This window comes from Micromys minutus (assembly GCF_963924665.1).
Source record: "Micromys minutus genome assembly, chromosome: 32".
Classification (NCBI taxonomy): Eukaryota; Metazoa; Chordata; class Mammalia; order Rodentia; family Muridae; genus Micromys; species Micromys minutus.
In genome coordinates, this window is record NC_137967.1 from 19525656 (window position 1) to 19544003 (window position 18348).

Here is an 18348-nt window from a genome sequence, read left to right on the forward strand (position 1 = left end):
TGAGGAAGGGACACCTGTACAGAACATTTCTTAGGCCATCTCCGGGTGCTTCTGCCACAGGTGTTTGTCCAGTGTGGCCTGCAGGCCAAAGGGCACAAGGCAGTGCGGGCACTTGTAGACAGTCTTACCAGTGCCCAGACCATGGGTGCGGCGGTGGCGGTTGAGCTTGCTACTCTGGGTACAAGCATAGGGGCACTGGTCACAGACATAGGGCCGCTCTCCAGTATGTGATCGCCGGTGTACAGTCAGGTTGCTGCTGTTGGTGAAGGACTTCCCGCAGAACTCGCACTGGCCCCTGGACTTGGGACCTGACTTTTTATTCTTCCCAGGTGTTGTCTTCTCAGCCTTTCTGGGAACAGTCCTCCCTGCTTTGACAGCGGCTCCCTTGCCAACAGAACCTGGACCCCCTTGAGCTCCATTGCCAGGGGCCCCAGGTTCCTGGACTCCTGCTGTGGCTGCAGCCCCAGCCCCGGCCCCAGCCCCACCAGCCCCACCAGCCCCAGCCTTCTCCACATTCTGGCCAGGGAGTGTGCTGGCTGGAGCAGCTGCAATGGCAGCCGGTTCAGGAGGGGCTGCTGGGGTTCCAGGTTCCTGGCTACTGGCAGAAGTGGAGGGGCTCCCAGGTGTGGGCTGCCGATGGGTCTTCTTGTGTCTGTTTAGCTTGCTGCTCTGACTGCAGGAATAGGAACACTGGTCACAGGAGTAGGGTCGCTCACCAGTGTGGGACCTCATATGGACCTTGAGGTTGCTGAAGGAGCTGAGCGTCTTCATACACACGGTGCAGGTCCGCCGGGCAGTATTGTCCGCTGGACGGGGCTTTCTCTCAACCGGCTCCACCACTGCCACGGCTGACATGGTTGCAGCCACCTCAGCCAGGCCCAGCAGAGGATCCTCTGGGGTCTCCAATTTTTGTGCCTGGTAGATAGATAGCCCGTGGTCCCACTGGGCGTGCCAGAGCAGCTTCCAAGCACTGGTGTACTGCCTGCCACAGTGGAGGCAGCTCAGAGCCTTCAGCTCGTTGGGTTCTGGAAGGAGAAGAAGGGACAAGGAATTACTGCTGGGCCAACGGTGCCACCCCAATGGGATTCTGCATGAAACAGATGCTGCCCTCAGGAAACCTCCTGAAGTGTAAACAGGTTTTGCTGTTCATAGTAGAGGGGGGCCACCATGGCACTGGGGAAGCAGGAACAGAAGCTCAAAAAGCAGATCTTAGAGCTGGGGCCTGGCCCAGAAACACCACTTGCTTGGGGGACGTGAGCTGGTATCTGGATTACAAATTTGATGTTTTTCTAGGCCCATGCTGTCTCAGAACACTCCCCACATCTACTTGACTTTAGATTGCCCAATCCCAGACAGTCCCAGATGGGGGCCTTTCTTTATGATACCACATGCCAAAGCTAAGCAGAGACTTGTCAAACCTAAGGCTTTCTTTCCTTCCTACCTGTGTACTCTGGGGCTAGACCCATCCTCTCCACCTGTCTCCTGCTAGAGTATGGGAATATGAGGGGCCCCTTCCAGGGTTGTGACCTCAAATAGGGAGCAGCTGAGAGCTTTGGTTACTATGAGCTGAGCCTCAGATATCAAAACATAGCGTAAGCCAGAGGTGGTGGTACACGCCTTTAATCCCAGCACTGGGGAGGCAGAGACAGATCTTTGTTGAGTTTGAGGCCAGCCTGAGAAAGCCCTTCCCAAAAAAACAAATAGCCCACAGCTATCCAGGCCTATAACAGTAATACCAACTGCCCAGCTAGGATGAGACCCTGTCTAAAACGTTAAACTCTTCATCGACCCACACCAAGTGCCCACAGGCCATTGCTGGAATAGTTATTCAGATGAAGCCATCTTGGCCCCTCCCTTAACCAAAGCTGATTGGAGTACAGACCCTTCCTGGCCCAGCCCCAAATATAATTACATTTCCCAAGCTCCACCTGGGCACCACATGAGCCGGGGGCTGGAAATTCAAGTTCGGATCAAGTCTTAAAACTCTCATAACCAACAAGAGCTCACTCGACCGACTAAGGACCACACAGTTTTAATTCCTCCCCCATATACAACTCAAGTATGCAGCACCCAGACCAGGGGCTTCCCAACACTCAGCTGGGGAGATCCCAGCAAGGGGAACAAATCGGATTCCCTGGTTAGGAACTGACTGAATCTCAATGAGAAGGATAAAAACACAGTAGGTTCATTCGGCTCCCCAGACCACTGTCCCATCCTCTGCTAGGTCCCTACTGCCAACCCTGGTCCAGCCACCTGGTCAGTTATTTCTGTCCACGGGAAAGGAGAAGTGAAACTAAATTAGGGGTGTATGGCAAAACCCCGGGCCAGTCTTCTGGGGCTGGCCACACCTTGTGGGGTGGCCTTCCTCCGCTGCCCAGACCCCGCCCCACCTCTAGTCCCTGCCCTAGGACAGGCAAGACGAAGCCACGCCTAGGTTCTACCCTAAGGGGAGCAAGGAGAAAGGGGAAGTAATGATTGGTGTCCCATCTGTCCACCTTAGCTTTTCGGCAGGGCAGGAAGCCCATCTCTGGAGCAGGAGTGCACTGCACCCTGAATTACTTACCTGAGGCGGGGCCGGTGGCTTTGAGGAGCTGACAGCCTTGTTTTTTGTGATCCACGAAAGCAATGATGGCCTCTAATGGGAAGATCTTTCCGCAGCGGCCGCAGGTCAACAGATCTGTGTGTTTGTCGGTCCAGGGCTGGCGGTCTGCAGGGAGGAAGCGGGTGGTAAGCTGTGGGGTGGGGTGGAGCCCGGCTCCGGGTGAGGGCTCCAAGGTGGAGGGAGAGGGGAAACCCGGAGGTCAGAGGCCAAGGCTGGGGAGGACAGGCCGGTACCAGGGCCATCCCCAAGTTCCAATGCAAGCATGGGCGAGGGCTTGGGACTCACCGGAAGGGTTAGAACCCAGAGGCGTCCACGGGGCACACGTGCTGGGCGCGCAGAGTGGGCGCGAGGTGGTTTGGAGGGGATGCTTTACATCCAAGAGCTCCGGCCTGGGTATGTCCCTCGCGGACCAGAGCTCCTTCGCCAAGGACTCCAGGCTGCGTGTCCGCTTCACACCAATGATGAGATCGGGCATTTCCATGTCGTCGTGGGGCTCTGGGTCTATGCGGCGAGGCACGCGGCCGGCCTTGCGGCGGGACATGGGGCGAGGACGCAGGTCGGGGCAGTGCGCTCGGAAACCAGGCGCCCAGGTGAGTGACTGGCTCCTAGCTACCCGCGCCGAACTTTTTAACACGTGCTGGTCCTGCCTTGTCTCCGCCCCACTAGGGCGGGGTCTTTTCGGGGCCACTCACATTCAATCTTCCCCGCCCAGCCCGCTGCCCCGGGGCTAGTTCGCAAATTGTGCCCTCCTCCCTTGGGCTCTATTTCACCCAGGAGGATGACAAAAGCTATTCTCAATGCCTCCCTCCTCGCCCCCATCCCCTGGCTCAGGTGATACCTGAGGCTCGAGATGCCACGCCTCGCCCAAGCGAGAAGAGGTGGACATCTCTCACTAGAGGGGAAGTATACTAAGAAAATTTCACTTCAAACCTTTCTTTTTTGTCTTTTAAGCCCAAACTAGCTATGTAACGGATGATGGCTTCGTCCTTTTGATCTTCTTCCACATCTCCCACGGTGGTTTTACAGGGGTGCATCACTATACCTGTATTATGTGGTGCTGGGCGTGGAACTCAGGACCTCCTGCACGCTAGGCAAGCACTCTCCACCCACTGGGCTGCATCCCATGGTTCCGCACCCTATTTCTCTAGTACCTACCATTCCATAACCCGTATGATGTGGGGATGGATGGAGGCAGTGAGAGGTAGTGACCACCACATAAAATGTCTGTAAACCGCACGCCTTTAATCCTAGTGCTCAGGAGGCAGAGGCTGGCAGATTCTCTGAATTCGAACCCAGCTTGTTCTGCAAATTAAGTTTCAAGACATCCCGGGGCTACACAGAAAAACACAGTCTCAAAAAGCCAAAAATAAATAAATAAATAAAATAAAAGGACCCCCCAGCTTTACCACTACCCCAGTGCTTCCTGGTAATCTCATGTGCTTGAGAATCACAAATTCAAAATTCAAGGCCTGATGGGGCTGTTTTATAGTACATAGTGTACCCTTTGTTCAGACAGGTGTCATGTGGCCCAGTCAAGCTAGGAAGCAGGCAGGGGTACCCCATAAGAGGGCTTCAGTTTTCTGCCCTGTACCAGGATTTAGCAAGCAGGACAGATTGGACACCTTTGAAGGCCGGGTGGCCATGCCTATCTGTAATGGAGGTTGTGGAAGCCAGTTTCCGTCAGCGACATAGGAACTTTGAGACCAGTTTGGTTGGGTACATGAGACCCTGAAACAGTTTTTTTTAAAAACACCCCCCTCTTTGGTTTCGGTGATACACGTTGTAATCCCAGTATCCATAGATTCAATATTCTATGGAATCAGAGGCAGGAGGATTGCCCAAGAGTTAATGAACAGCCTGGTCTACATTATGAGTTCCAGGCCAACCATTCATGGTATTATCTAGGGAAATCTTGTCTCAATAAATAAATAAATATGAAGACCTGAGTTTTTTGAGGGAGCCAAGAAAAGCCAGGAAGAAGCCTATGCATTCTGAACTAACAAGATGGGGGGCAGGAACTTGGGGCAGGGTCACATCCAGAGGGTCTTTTGGCTACTCTGAGGTTAATTGGTTTTCTTGGTACTGGGGTCTGGGGAGGTTTGAGACAAAACAAGTTTTTTTCTTCCTAATACCAGGCTAAGAGTTGAAACCAACCAAAGGGTCAGCTGTCCTCTCTGCCTCCCTCTGGGGACCCGAACTTCCTCAGATAAGAATTCTTTCAGGTGCTCAGTCTGAAGTGGCTACAGCACCCTACCACACCCTCAGTCCTTTCTGATTTCTCTTTTCTTCCTACCATCCACCACTTCACAGTAGAGCTGTTTGCTGACTGTCCTCCCCCACCCACCTACCCACCCACCACGAGCTCCCTCCGGTAAATTCCCATAAATTTAAGGCCCTGGTGTGTCCAGCCCCAGGTGTCCTCAGGCAGTGGAGTGAATTCCAAGGCCAGGCTCCGAAGTTCCTCATATTGTTATTCAGGCAGGGATTCAATTGTCCTCCTGAGGGCCCAGGGCCTCCCTGGCCAGCATATCTAAATTAGCCACACCCTGCTGAAGGCCTTGCAAATTACTCCCTAAGACCTCCATCTGTTCCCAATTCCCTCGAAGCCTTGAAAGCCTCAGTAGAGGCTGGACCCAGAGCACCCCCAAAGGTGACCTTTGTTTTTGAGACAGGCTTTCTCTGAATAGCCCTGGCTGTGCTGGTCTCAAACTTGAGAGATCTGCCTGCCTCTGCCGGAATTAAAGGCGTGTGCCACCATGCCTGACACAAAGGAGGCTTTTTAAATGTTCTTTTTAAAATCAGTAAATTAATCCCACTTATGAATCTACTTTAAAATGTTTTGCTATTTACTTAGTGTGTTTACGTATTACCACAGCGTGCAAGCAGAGGTCAGGGGACAATAATCAGGAGGTATGTCTCTCCTACCATGGGGGTCTAGGGAGTGAACTCATGTCCTTAGGTTTGGCAGCAAGCTCTTTAACCCACCAGTCTCTCTTTTATTTTTTTCCCCTTTTCTTCATGTGTGTGTGTGTGCCTGCCCATAGGAGTTAGGGTTGTTTGCTTGTTTGTTTGAGACAGGGTCTGTCTATGTAGCCATGGCTGTCCTGGGACTATGTAGAGATCCATCTGCCTCTGCCTCTTGCCTGGTATTTTCCCTCCCTTCTTTCCCTCATTTCCTATCTCCTAGGCTGTCTCCAAATTTACAGGAGTTGTCCTCCCTCTGCACACACCTGATTTAATCACTGAATTTTAAGCCTTGCTGTCATTATACCCACTGTGCTCATTGTCCCTTCTTTTGGGGGTGCAGAGGAGCGTAACATAGAGCCTTGCACATCTCAGCCAAGTGTTCTATTACTGAGTGATCCGTCCAGCCCCATCCTTTACCCTTTATCTTTGGTGACAGGCCAAACCTTGTAGCACAGGCTAGCTCCTAGCGTAGGCTAGTCTTCAACCTGAGAGCCTCTTGCTCCAGCTTCACCAAGTATTAGGTACACATTTAGCCATTTTTTCTCGTGCTGGGGATGGAACTAGGGTTTTATCATGCTAAGCAAGCCAAACTGAGTCATGTCCCCAGTCCCTCTCAGGGATCCTGGCTTATTTATTTACTAAGTTGTAGCTTATTTTGTTCTGTTCCCCCAACTCGAAAGAGAATGAACCTCTTAAGAGAGCATCTATGGGATGTCCCGTTCCTAAAGAGCCCCTACTCTTTGAGTAAGATGGGACTTTCTTCTAAATCTGGTTAGAAAGTCCTTGGCCTCCCCGTTGGCTAGAGCAGGCAGGCCCCCCCCAGCACCCATGCTTTCATGATTCAATCAACACCTATATTGGAGGGGGACACTCTTCCACGGATATTTGCAACGCGCCTGTGTGCCAGGCAGTAGGGGAAGCTGCAGTCCTCTTCCTGCCTACGTGAACTCTGTGGGAATGCAATCAATTCTGCTCGGCTGAGATCATTGGGGTTTCACATGCCCCTATGCAGGACCTCGGTTTTTCCCTTTGTAAACGAGGGTTGCAGAGAGGATTGAAGGACAAAATGAATGACCTCTGTCCATCCTAGCGGCACATCCCTGGTACCTACAGGCAGAGATGGGGAGGGATGGATGGAGGGGTACCTCCCAAGCAGCTGATAGGAAATTTCTATTCTCTGAGCAGCATCAGCAGCTGATGCTTCTTCCTTCTCCTCTTTCTGCCTGTCTTTCCCTCCTTTCTTTGCGACCTGTTCCTCTTTCATTCTATCTGTAACTGATCCTGATCTTCTTGCCTCTGGCTGCCAAGTACAGAGATTACAAGTGTGAGCTACTACTCGTTTCTTCTTTACTCCCCACCCCACCCCCAATTCCCCTTTTCGGACGAGGCCTTATCTGTATGTAGTCCAGGTGGTCAGGCCTCGTTCAAACTTTGACAACCCTGCCTACTTCCCGAGGGCACCCAGGATTCCCAGCCTGGGAGCCACCAAGCCCAACTTTTTGAACCTCTGTTTCGTGCTCCCCATGGTGGGCATCTTAAATGTCCCTAACCCACTGGTTGGCAGTGACCAGCCCCGGTCGGGTGACCCAGGAGCGGCCGATGAACATGTGGGGAAAGTGGAGTCGCGGGCGGAACCCAGGCGCTTAGGACTCGGTGCCCACCCGGACCTCTGCGGCGGTTGCGCGGGCGGAACCTAGGCCGTGGGGGCTCCGCGCCTGCCGGGACCTGTGCGGCGGCGGCGCGGGCACTAGAGCAGCGCCTGAAGCGACAGGCCTCGGTGAGTACGCGTGGCCGTGGAGCTGCGGGGAAGGGACGACCTGAAGAAGGGCTGGGCTCTGACGCCGGGCGGGGCGGACGGGGTGGGAGGTGGCTGCCCTGAAGCGGGTGGACATTCTTAGAATTTGAAAAGGAGGACGCTGGGCGGCTGGGAGGAATTAAAAGGAAATTGACCCGCCCTTGAGAGCCGGGAAGGGAGCAGATCCTGCCCTGGGGCTGCTCACTCTCTCACTCGTGGCCCCCTGTGGCGAATTTGCATAGGAGGTCGGGAGGACCGCGGACATTTACCTTACAGTGTGTAGGGAGAAATAGGTAGCTGGTTAATTACGGTAGGCCTTGTCTGTTAGCCTGGAAACTCAGTTAGTTTCCTGTCCTGTTAACTCAAAGTAGACCTAATGACCTCCAAACTGACCCATTCCTCTCTAACCTTCCTCTTGTTTTGTTTTCCCCTGAGACTACAAGGCAGAACTGAATAGCCCCAGACTGAACTCACTGTGTGTCTCTGGGTAACTGAATTTTACCTCCCGCCTTCATCTGTCAAGGGCTGAGATTACAGTCCTGTACGAACTACCACACACGGTTTAGGTTAAGCTGGTGAAAGAAGCACTTTTCATGCTTTCTGTACAAATAGTCTATCAATTGAGCTACATCTTCGGCTCTCCCACCCCTATTAAGCCCACACCTCTCTCTCCCTGTGTAATTGAGGCTGCTGGAAAACTCTTAGTGTAGCTAAGACTGAAAGAAAAGTATCTGCTCAGAACTTTAGTGACCAAGTTTTCAACACAAAGGAGATTTATTTGCCCCAGAAAAACAGAGGACATAGAATAAGAGACAGAGACAGGAGATAGAGGATGAGGGAGATGGGGAAGGGATCATGGGAGAGGGAGGAGGTATTTGTCCCAGAGGAACAAAGGCCTGCCTCTGCACAGAGGAGACAGACATGGCCCATAGACAAATGACAGTTTATAAAGACACAAGGAGAAATCCTGTGTTAGGATGAGGTGTTTGATTTTAAATAGGCCTGTTAATTAGGTGAGCCAAAGGTTTGTTTTCTTTTCTTTTTTCTTTCTTTCTTTCTTTCTTTCTTTTTTTTTTTTTTTTTTTTTTTTTTTTGATTGCTGGACTTCAATACTTTGATAGGTGTACCTTGGTATTCAGCCTCAGGAGAAGGAAGTACCCAAATTAGGGACTAGACTTTGGTGGCTGACTTTAGGAATGAAATCTAACACTTTTTTATCAAGGCAGAGGGAATGGGGGAGAAGGGCCAGGCCTGCCAGAGTTGCTCTCAACAAACTGGCTGGCCTCCCTTCAAAGACTGGCCTGGGTCTGATTTTTTTTTTTCTGTTGTTGCCTCTCTCCACTCTCCCTGAGGCACCAGTGATGGCCTGTGAACAGCTACCTGTTCACTGACCAAAAGTCTGTCACCTGCTCGGGCTAACGGACTACTTAGCCAGGGATTGGGATGTATGGGTTTGGAATGTAACCTCTGGGCAGGAAATCCATCTTCTCTGGATCAGAGACGCCAAGGTCAGGATCACCAGGAAGAGGGTCAATTTAGCTAGGACACTAGTACATGTTCTGCCTGACTTTTCTCAAATCTTAGTTGGTTTTTTTTTTTTTTTCCCTCAACAGGGTTTCTCTATAGCCCTGGCTGTCCTAAAACTCACTTTGTAGACTAGGCTAGCTTCGAACTCATGAACTCAAAGAGACACACCCCCAACCTGCCTCTGTCCCCTAAGCACTGGGATTAAAGGCCTGTATCACCACAACCAGCATAAACCAGTTTTTGTTTACTTAAATCTTCCCACCTTATCTCCAGAACGGTCAGGGTGCCGTTGTGTTAGCCCGAAAAGCCGGGGAAGAACGCCTACTCCAGCAGCCACAGTTAGCTGCCTTTGCTGATAACTGCCAGCCTGGACCCAGCAAAGGGATATCTAGCCTCAGGTCCATCCCAGCAAATGGAGGTTCTGGATATGATCAAATCTTGATTAGTTAGAGTCTCATTATATGGCTTAGGCTACCCTAAAATTTGAAATTCTTGAGCCTCAATCTCTATAGACTTCCAGGATCCTAGGTCTGTACCATCACACCCCATTCATGTTTTTTTTTCCTCTATTGTGGCAAACACGGCTCTTCACTGTTCCCCTATCTAATTCTAAGAAAGATCTTTGATTCTGGCTTGGTTTCCATCCCTTGTATAAGTAATAGCCCTTGCTATTAGGACGATTTTTCTCTCTTAAAAAAATAATTAATTATGTATAATACAGTATTCTGCCTGCACATACACCTGCAGGCCAGAAGAGGGCACCAGATCTCCTTATAGATGATTCTGAGCTACCATGTAGATGCTGGGAGTTGAGCTCGGGACCTCTGGAAGAGCAGTCAGTGCTCTTAACTCCTGAGCCATCCCTCCATAAGATCCTTTTCTTAAAATGTTCAAGTATTAGCCTGCGGTGGAAGGCAGATTTGGGGCATTGGCCCCTGACTGAGTTGGAATGACAGTGAGCAGATATACTTTTTAAATGCAGGTAGCTGGGCTGGGTGATGCTGTCTCACAGTCCCAGGTCCTCAGTCTGGGACAGGAGGATCAAAAATCTGCCACATGGACTGAGGAGATGTCAGTTTGATCCTAGCAACCCAGTTAGTGGAAGGAGAGAACAGAGGAAGGAGAAAACAGACTCTTTCCTGTAACATGTCCTCTGACCCCCCTTATGTGTGTGTGTGACCTCCCCCCCCCACTGTGCCATGTGGAGCATGCAGTGTGTACACACACACACACACACACACACACACACACACACGTACACATACAACAACAACAGCTTGGTTCAGCTACAGGGTGAGTTTAAGGTCAGCCTGGGCACTTAGTGAGATTCTGACTTAAAAGCAGTCTGGGAGGCAGGAGTGTAGCTCAGTTGGGGAATATTTATTTAATCCCAATACCCGATAAACAGGGCCATGGGGTCACAGGCCTGTAATCCTAGGATAGGGGAGATGGAGACAGGAGGATTAGACTTGTTTGTTTTCTTTCATTCTTTCTTTCTTTCTTTGAGTTAGGGTTTTTATCTATAGCTCTGGCTGTGTCCTGGAACTCCCTCTGTAGACCTGCCTAGCCACAGAGATCAGCCTGCCTCTGCCTCCCCAATGCTGAGGTTAAAGGTGTGTGGGCCACCATTGCCAGTGAAGGATCAGACATTTTAGGCCACTTGGGGTCACATGAGACACTGTCTCATAGATAAATAAAAAGGCTTCAGGATATAGAGTACTTGCCTAAAATCCACCTGTGAGGGCCTGAGGGTGTGGTTCTGTGATAGCCTTACCGAGCCTGCTAGAGGCTCTGGATTGTCCCTGTCCCACACTCACACACAGCCTTTAATCCCTTTAGGCTTAATCTTCCCCATCCGTCGCAGGGCCTTGGAACCTGCCTGGAAGACTTATTTGACCTGCACAGCTTGCTGAGTGCTTTGCATGCCCCAAGTAGCACTGATCAGCAGTTCCTCTCACAAGGGCCTTTGTCCTGGATTCCCTGTCCTTCCTCATTTCCACAAGCTTATGCTCTAGACAGTGAGCACAGGGTTCCTGGGAAGGGGTAGCTCATGTTCCTCCTTGCTCAGAGCAGTATGTGGGTGCCCACTCTCAGAGTGGACATAACGCAGGTATGGGTGACAAGGCTCTATGCTCAACCTCCTCGCTCCAACCCGCTGCCATACCTCAAAGTATGCCCAGGCTAGCCTCAAGCTCTATTCTTTCTGCCTAGCCCTCCCTGTGCTGTACTGTAGGTGTTTTCTCTGCCATGGCTCAGTTTCTTATTTGATCCAGGACTGCACTGTGGTGTGACTGACCGGAAACTGTTCCCAAGCCCTTCTGGAAACTGTTCTATGTTACTCCTCCCTCCTCCAAGACTGGCCTCTTTCTCTCCAAGGAGGATCACCAAGTAGAAACCAGCCTAGGCTTCAAGGCAACGCGCTGTAATCATATCTATCTCAAAAATGCTGATCCTCCTCATCTCCCCTCCCCCAGGGCTTATTGTGTAGCCCTGGACGCTCTGTAGACCAGGCAGGCCTGGGCCTCAGATTTTGATTACATTTATTTATTTGTGTGATATTAAGGAACACAGGTTTCAGGCTGGAGAGATGGCTCAGTGGTCAAGAGGCACTGACTGCTCTTCCAGAGGTTCTTAGTTCAAATCCCAGCAACCACATGGTGGCTCAAAACACCAATGTACATAAAATAAACAAATAAAAAAAAAGGAAGTTTTGAGGAAGTCTCTCCTCCCCCACAGGGTTTTAGCTACCTAACTCAGCCTGCCAGTCGGACTGCACTCTTACCCTCTGAGTCATCTCCTTTCCCTCACATAGCTCAGGCTGGCCTCAGGCTGTTTATGTGGCCAAGGATAACCTTGAACTTCTGATCCTCCAGCCTGCGCTTACAGGTGTGTGCCCTAACAGTCAGTTTTAGGAAGTGCTGGTGTTCAAACCCAGGGCCTCCTACATGTTAAGAGAGCATCTACCAGATGTAGGTGAGCTACATTCCAATCCTATTGCTGAGCCTTCACTTTTCTCTTGCAGCATTTTAAATGGGAATGGATGTTTTGCATGCACGTATGTCTGTGTACCATGGGAGTGCCTGGTGCCAAGGAGTCCAGAAGAGCACAAAATGGATCCCAGAAGCTAGAATTACAGATGGCTGTAAGCCATCATGTAGGTGCTGGGAATTGAACCTGCTTTCCCAAGTGCCCTTAATGACTGAGCCACATCTCTAGCCCCCTCACTGCTGACTCTTTGATTGTACCAAGAGGCCAGTAGAAACCAAAGTTAGCCATGCCCACAGCCCCAGCATTAAGCCTAAGTAAGGTTCAGAAGTACAGTCTCAGGCCAGCCTTGTCGAGGTACTGGTTTCCTTCACACTGGTGAAGGAAAACCTGCGTTTCCTGGAGGGAGCCTCCTATCAGGAGCACACTACTCTAAAGGACAGATGGGGTAAATAAAGTGTTGCTACAGGATGGAAGCCTGAAGCACAAGAATCACCTGAACCCAGGAGTTCAAGACCAGCCCCCAGCCCAAGCAATGTGACAACATTTCATGGGGGTGTGTGGTTTGACAGTATAGAGTGAACAGTATAGCGTTCCCTCTGCATTGTTTGTTTGTTTGTTTTTCAAGACAGGAACTCACTCTGTAGACCAGGCTGACCTCAAACTCAAGGATCTTCCTGTCTCAGCTCTAGAGTACTAGGATTAAAGTCCTGCAGCACCACATCCGGCTTTGGTCAGCTGCTGGCCTGGCGTGGGTGTGTGGAATCTTGGGTTTAATTTTAGTACTATATAAAACAGCTTGATGTTCCAGGACTCGGGAGGTAGCAGGAGGGTCAGAAATTCAAGACTAGCCTCGGCTGCACAATGAGTTTGCAGTCAGTGTGGGCTATCTGAGACCCCTTCTCAGAAATAGTGGTTTGAAACTGCGAAAAGAAATGGTGGATCAGTGAGGTGAAGGGGGAAAGTGAGCTTAGCACCCCCATGTCCCCAGGGAAAAGCAATGAGTGCAAAGGTCCTGTGGTAGGGACCTTGTATTTGCTCTACCTCAGGAGTACTAGCTGGTGCAAAGGTAGAGAGGGGACAGGAGATGAGGTCATGGGGTGGCAAGGTTAGAACTTGCACTGTGAGGACTCCAGTTGAGGGAGGATCCCAGGGAATGGCCCTAAACAGAGGTCACTCTGGGATTTAGTTGTAAAAGTTAATGTTTGTTTGTTTTTAACCAGTATACATGTGTATGTGTGGGTGCATGTCACAGTGCATCTGGAGGGAGGACAGGTTTTGGACTCTGTGGGTTCTAAGGATTGAAATCAGGCAGCCAGGCTTGGCAGCAGGTTTCGAGACCTGCTGAGTCCTTTACTGTAGCAGGACCCAGTTTACAGACTGAGGAAAACTCTGGGCTGGAGTAGGATACCCGAGTCCTCTGGCTTCTATGCCCAGGAATGGGTACAGCAGCTCACACATGTACATCCCTACACACAAACAAATCAGCCAAGCTTGACAGTCTACACCTTTAATCCCAATCCCAGGGAGGCAGCAGCAGGCACACTAAGGTCAGCCTCATCTAAACAGTGAGTTCCAGGGCCACACGGTGAGACTCTGTTTCAGAGAAAGGGAGGAGGTGGAGAGAAAAGAAAAATTTAAAAAGAATACACCATAGGGAGGGTGGAGTTAGGAGCCCAGTGGGGAGGTCACTGAGACAGTCCAGGCATGTGATGCTGAACGCAAGAAGGGACAAAGCAGAATGGTAACTCCGGTGGGTTTGGGATGCTGATGCCCTATCTAGGTCTGGTTGGCCTTGAAGTCAATCCTCCTGCCTTGGCATCCCTAGTGCTAGGATTATGAGACTGCGTCACCACACTTAGGAGGGACCTTGAAACAGTGCAGATGGCCTGAGATCACAGGACTTAGGAAGGCTGAGGCCGACTAGATGGAAGCTTCCATGTCAGTGATGTCCTGTGCCCTTCTCCACCCCTCCCCAGTGAGTAAGGTCTCACGGCCATCACCACCAAGCTGACAGCCTTCATGTGGTCCTATCCCTAGTAATGTAGTGGGAGGAGAGAACTGGTTCCTGCAAGCTGTCCTCTGACCTTTGACTCTACATGTGTACTGTGACACACACACACAAATAAATGCATTTGAGAACAAAAAGCAAAGATACTGCAAATTCTTAAAGTCTCCTGACAGGCTCTCCTTAAGCATAGGCTGTTTCCACTCAGTAGTTGCATTATCTGACAGTCACTGGATCATTCTGGATCTAGCTGTCAGGACTCTGGCTGACTGAGTGAGAAGAGGCTGTGTTTGAGAGGGGCTGTGAATATTTTTCTGACAGTCACCCCCGAGCCATAAAAAAGCTATGATCAAAGTAGACAAAAAGGGGGCTAGGGATGCAGTTAGTGTAGAGCTTGCCTACCATGCAGGAGGCCTTGGCTTCCATCCCCAGCACCCCAAAACCAGAAGCAAACCTGTAATCCTGGCACCTGGTAGGAGGGTCAGAAATTGTGGGGAGCCGAATGCGGACGCCATTACAAGATGGTGCTGGCTCCCTCACGGTTTGAGGTAACCAACTCCATATATAGTAATGTTCCTGTCAGCTAAGGCGCTGCACCCTGCGCATGCGTAGTATATAACCTATCTCAGGCCAATCCGAGGCCTCTGGCGTCAGCAGACTGGTGACAACCAATCATGGCAAGCCCGTATGCGCTTCTCCCTATATAAGCGGACAGCTAGGGTAGTTCGGGGCCCCTTGCTTCCTGCTCTCCCCTTCAACCAAGAGGCTCCCACAATAAAGCGTGATCTGAGAAGAATCCTCTGGTAGTGGTCGTCTTTCCTCGCTGGTCGAGGAGCGAGCCGCAAGAAATTCATCTGGGCTAGGGACTCTCTTACAAAACAACAAAAGGTAAAAGAGCCCCATATGGTGTTAAATACCTATACAGCATTTAGGGTGCCTGTATGTTCGGGGTCAGCCTGAGCTACATAGCAAGGCCCTGTCTCCAAAACCATGTAACAACAGACAAAATTCCCTACCTGGAGTGGAGCTGGGGAGATTGACAAAGGTTCTAGACAGTACAGCTGTGGTCTGGAGGTAACAGCAAAGGGCAGGCTTATTCTGTCCTGGAGCTGTGTGGCTTTAACTTTTTCACCTTCTTCCCAGAGCCTGGGCCATGCAGAGTCCACTGACCATTCCTATGCCGGTGCCAGTGCTGCGCCTCCCTCGGGGCCCCGATGGCTTCAGCCGAGGCTTTGCCCCTGATGGACGTAGGACCATCCTGAGACCAGAAGTCGGAGAAGGTTCTGTTCAGTATCCCCCAGAGTCACAGGAGCAGCGGGCCCGAGCGGCTCTGCGGGAGCGCTATCTCCGCAGCCTCCTAGCCATGGTGGGACACCCTGTGAGTTTCATGCTGCACGAAGGTGTGCATGTGACCGCCCAGTTCGGTGCCACAGACCTGGATGTAGCCAACTTCTATGTTTCCCAACTGCAGACTCCCATAGGCGTGCAGGCCGAGGCCCTGCTGCGATGTAGTGACATAATTTCCTATTCCTTCAAGCTGTAAAGACTGTCTGCTGTTTCTCTTGTGGGCATTGCCACAGTAGCCAGGGCTCTGGCTAGTCCTGGGCCATAGAGTTCTCCGCACCTTCCTGGACTTCCAAAGCTTCAGCAAACTCTGGCTTTGAACTCAGGAACTCCAAACCAGACACCACCTGATGCTGCATGCTGATAACCCTGGTTCTCAAGAGGCTGAGGTGGGAACATCATATATCCAAGACCAGGCGGTGCCACAGTGAGAGACTGCAGCCACAGACATTCTAGAGCTCTCTTGTTCAAGGGGATATTCTGCCTCACACAACTGAACTTTACAGAAATAAACTCCTGAGGCTAGTCCTCGCAGGCTGAGGAGTGTGTAACTCTTCTCGTGTGTGCTTTTGTGTGTGTGTGTTGTATGCGTGCGTGCGCAAAGAGCACCGAAGAGCTTGTAAAGTTGAGCCTCTCAAGCTGTTTCTCCATCTCACCTCCTGCCAAAGAAATCATCATCTGGCTCTGCCTTAACCTTTAAAAGTTTTATTGTTTTATGTGTGGGTGGTTTGCTCACTGGATGTCTGTTCCGCATGCATGCAGTGATGGCTGAGGCCAGAAGAGGGCACCAGGTCCATTGAAACTAGTGAGAGATAGTTGTGAGCCACCATGTGGGCACTGGGAATCATTTGTGGGTCCACTGCAAGAGCAGACAGTGCACTTAACGGCTGAGCCATCTCTCCACCCCACCCTTTTTTAAAAGACAGGACCTGGCTGTGTAGTCCAGGCTGGCTTGGAATTCACAGGTCAGGCCACCATATCTGCTCATTTTTTTTTTTAATTAATTTATTATATTTATATGAACTCACTGTAGCTGTCTTCAGACACACCAGAAGAGGGCATCAGATCCCATTACAGGTGGTTGGGAGCCACCATGTGTTTGCTGGGAATTGAACTCAGGACCTCTGGAAGAACAGTCAGTGCTCTAACCACTGAGCCATCTCCAGCCACCCCTCCCACACACCACCCCCCACCCCCACCCCCGCTTATCGTTTTAGTTGTATCCTATGCTTAATTGTTTTTTGTTGTTTTAAAATTTTTAAATGCAGGTGTTACACCTGTGTGCCACATGAGAATGGGTGCTCATGCAGATCAGAAGATATGCATTTGGCAGGAGCTAGGGTTAAGGTGCTTGTGAGATGTGGGGACTGAGAGAATTCAGGCCCTCTGGAACGGAGTAGCAAGTATTCTTGACTGCTGAGCTGTCTTCCCACCCCTGGAGTAGTATTTAAACGTTAGTAGTATAGTTAGCTCATGCTAAAACTCATGGGGCTAAGCCATGGTGGTGAGGAGTGCAGATCCAAGTGTGGGGCTTGTATTGCCCCTCGTGTCCTCCCCAAATGTGTGACATCATTCTCCAGACAAGAAATTGACCCTTAAATCTATTTTGAAGTGGGCAAGGGTGGCCTTTTACTAGAAATGGCCTTGGTTTACACCAGGTTACAAGGTTCCCTCTGGTGATGTGGTCCACTGGTGGTGTTCACACTTGTGTGACAATGCCTGGAAGCAAATTCTGCAGATTGGTGGTTAGTGTTGGCGTTTTACCCTTCCTCGGTTTGCTCCAGCCTCCTAGAAAGGCAGTCTGTGTCACCTGTTTCAGTCCCTTGTCTTTCAGTAGATGATATCCAAAAGGAGTTCCTAGCTGAGCACAGTGGCATAAACCGTAATCCCAGCACTTGGGGTGGGGGAGGGGGTGTAGAGGCAGGAGGAGCAACATAGCAAGTCAGAGGGCAGCCTGAGTTATGTGAGAACCAGTAAGACCAAACCAAAACAAACAGACAAGAAAACCTAGTTAATGCCTTTTAGTTGAAGTTGAGAATGTAAGTGAAAGCTTGCATTAATTATAGGGGGCTTTTGGTACTTCCCAGTCTCCAAAGTGTGCTAACCCACAACTGTGAAGAGGGAAGCAGTTATCCTTAGGAGTAGCCTCAGCTGCTACCAGTTCACACTGCCGCCTCCCTCCAGTCCCATCCTAGCTCTGTCGTCAACCTTCCTCAAGTCCCGTTCTATGGTTTCAGTCCCTCGTGCCAATGAGTTAGTCCTTAATGAGAAGGGAAAGCAGCGAAAATGCTCAGATGAATCCTAAGCCATAGAATCGATCCTTGGAGGTGTGGCCTAGGCTCACTGGTTTGGTCGTCCGACTTCATCTGGAGCCTTTGGAATTCTGCTCTGCAGTTTATTTTTTTTAATCAGATTCACGAATACTCAGCAGACTCATCTAATATTGTCATTTACACTTGACGCAACTTTGACGAGACAGCGAAGCTAAAGTCTGTTCTGTTGTTTCTGTCACTTGCACGTACTCCTCCTATATTCAGCTTGTCTCTCACGGCTTTTCAGCGCCTCCATCACTTTACCCGGCCCCCAGCACTTGGGTTAGCCTCACCAGGGTCTCACTCTGTAGTACCTGCTTGTCTGAAACTCCCTATGTAATCCAGCCTGACCTGGAATTTGTAACCTTCAGCCTCTCCAAGGCTAAGGTCACAGGCGTGTCACTACCATGTCCAGCAGGTGGTTTTTAATTAATGTCTTTGATCCTTATTTTATATCTTAAGTTATTCATTATTTCTTGTGGGAGTATGTGTAGAAATCAGAGGACAATTTTGTGGCGGCGATTTTTTCACGTGAGTCTCTGGTATTGAACTCAGACGGTTTTAACCGTTGACAGTCCTTTCGCAGGCCGCGGTGCAAAGATTTCTACTGAATTCTTTCCCAAATTACTTCGGCTTGTGACGAATGTGCGGGAGTCTAAGTGTTGACAGCTGGGCTGAGGGCGCGCGCGGGGGGTGGGTAAAGTGGGGGCTGAAACTCGCGCATGCGCGACGCTCCGGGAGACAGCGTTCTTAAGCCCCGCCTCTGTGTTCTGCAGTTCTGGCTCTGCAGATTCGCCGCTCACGTTTC

At 50.6% G+C, this 18348-nt stretch overlaps 2 protein-coding genes across 2 annotated transcripts; one reads left to right on the forward strand and one right to left on the reverse strand.

Moving 5' to 3' along the window:
- Positions 1 to 30: 30 nt before the first annotated feature.
- ZNF296 (zinc finger protein 296) lies at positions 31 to 3143 on the reverse strand (the record flags this gene model as incomplete). Its single annotated transcript, XM_080909277.1, has 3 exons — positions 31 to 1025; positions 2564 to 2707; positions 2888 to 3143. 3 exons carry the CDS (start codon positions 3141 to 3143, stop codon positions 31 to 33), a joined length of 1395 nt encoding a protein of 464 aa, XP_080765403.1.
- Positions 3144 to 7255: 4112 nt separating this feature from the next.
- Positions 7256 to 15736, forward strand: GEMIN7 (gem nuclear organelle associated protein 7). The gene is made up of 2 exons (XM_080908571.1): positions 7256 to 7346; positions 15028 to 15736. The coding sequence occupies exon 2, from the start codon at positions 15038 to 15040 to the stop codon at positions 15425 to 15427; it is 390 nt and encodes a 129-aa protein (XP_080764697.1). The 5' UTR covers positions 7256 to 7346; positions 15028 to 15037; the 3' UTR covers positions 15428 to 15736.
- Positions 15737 to 18348: the final 2612 nt, after the last annotated feature.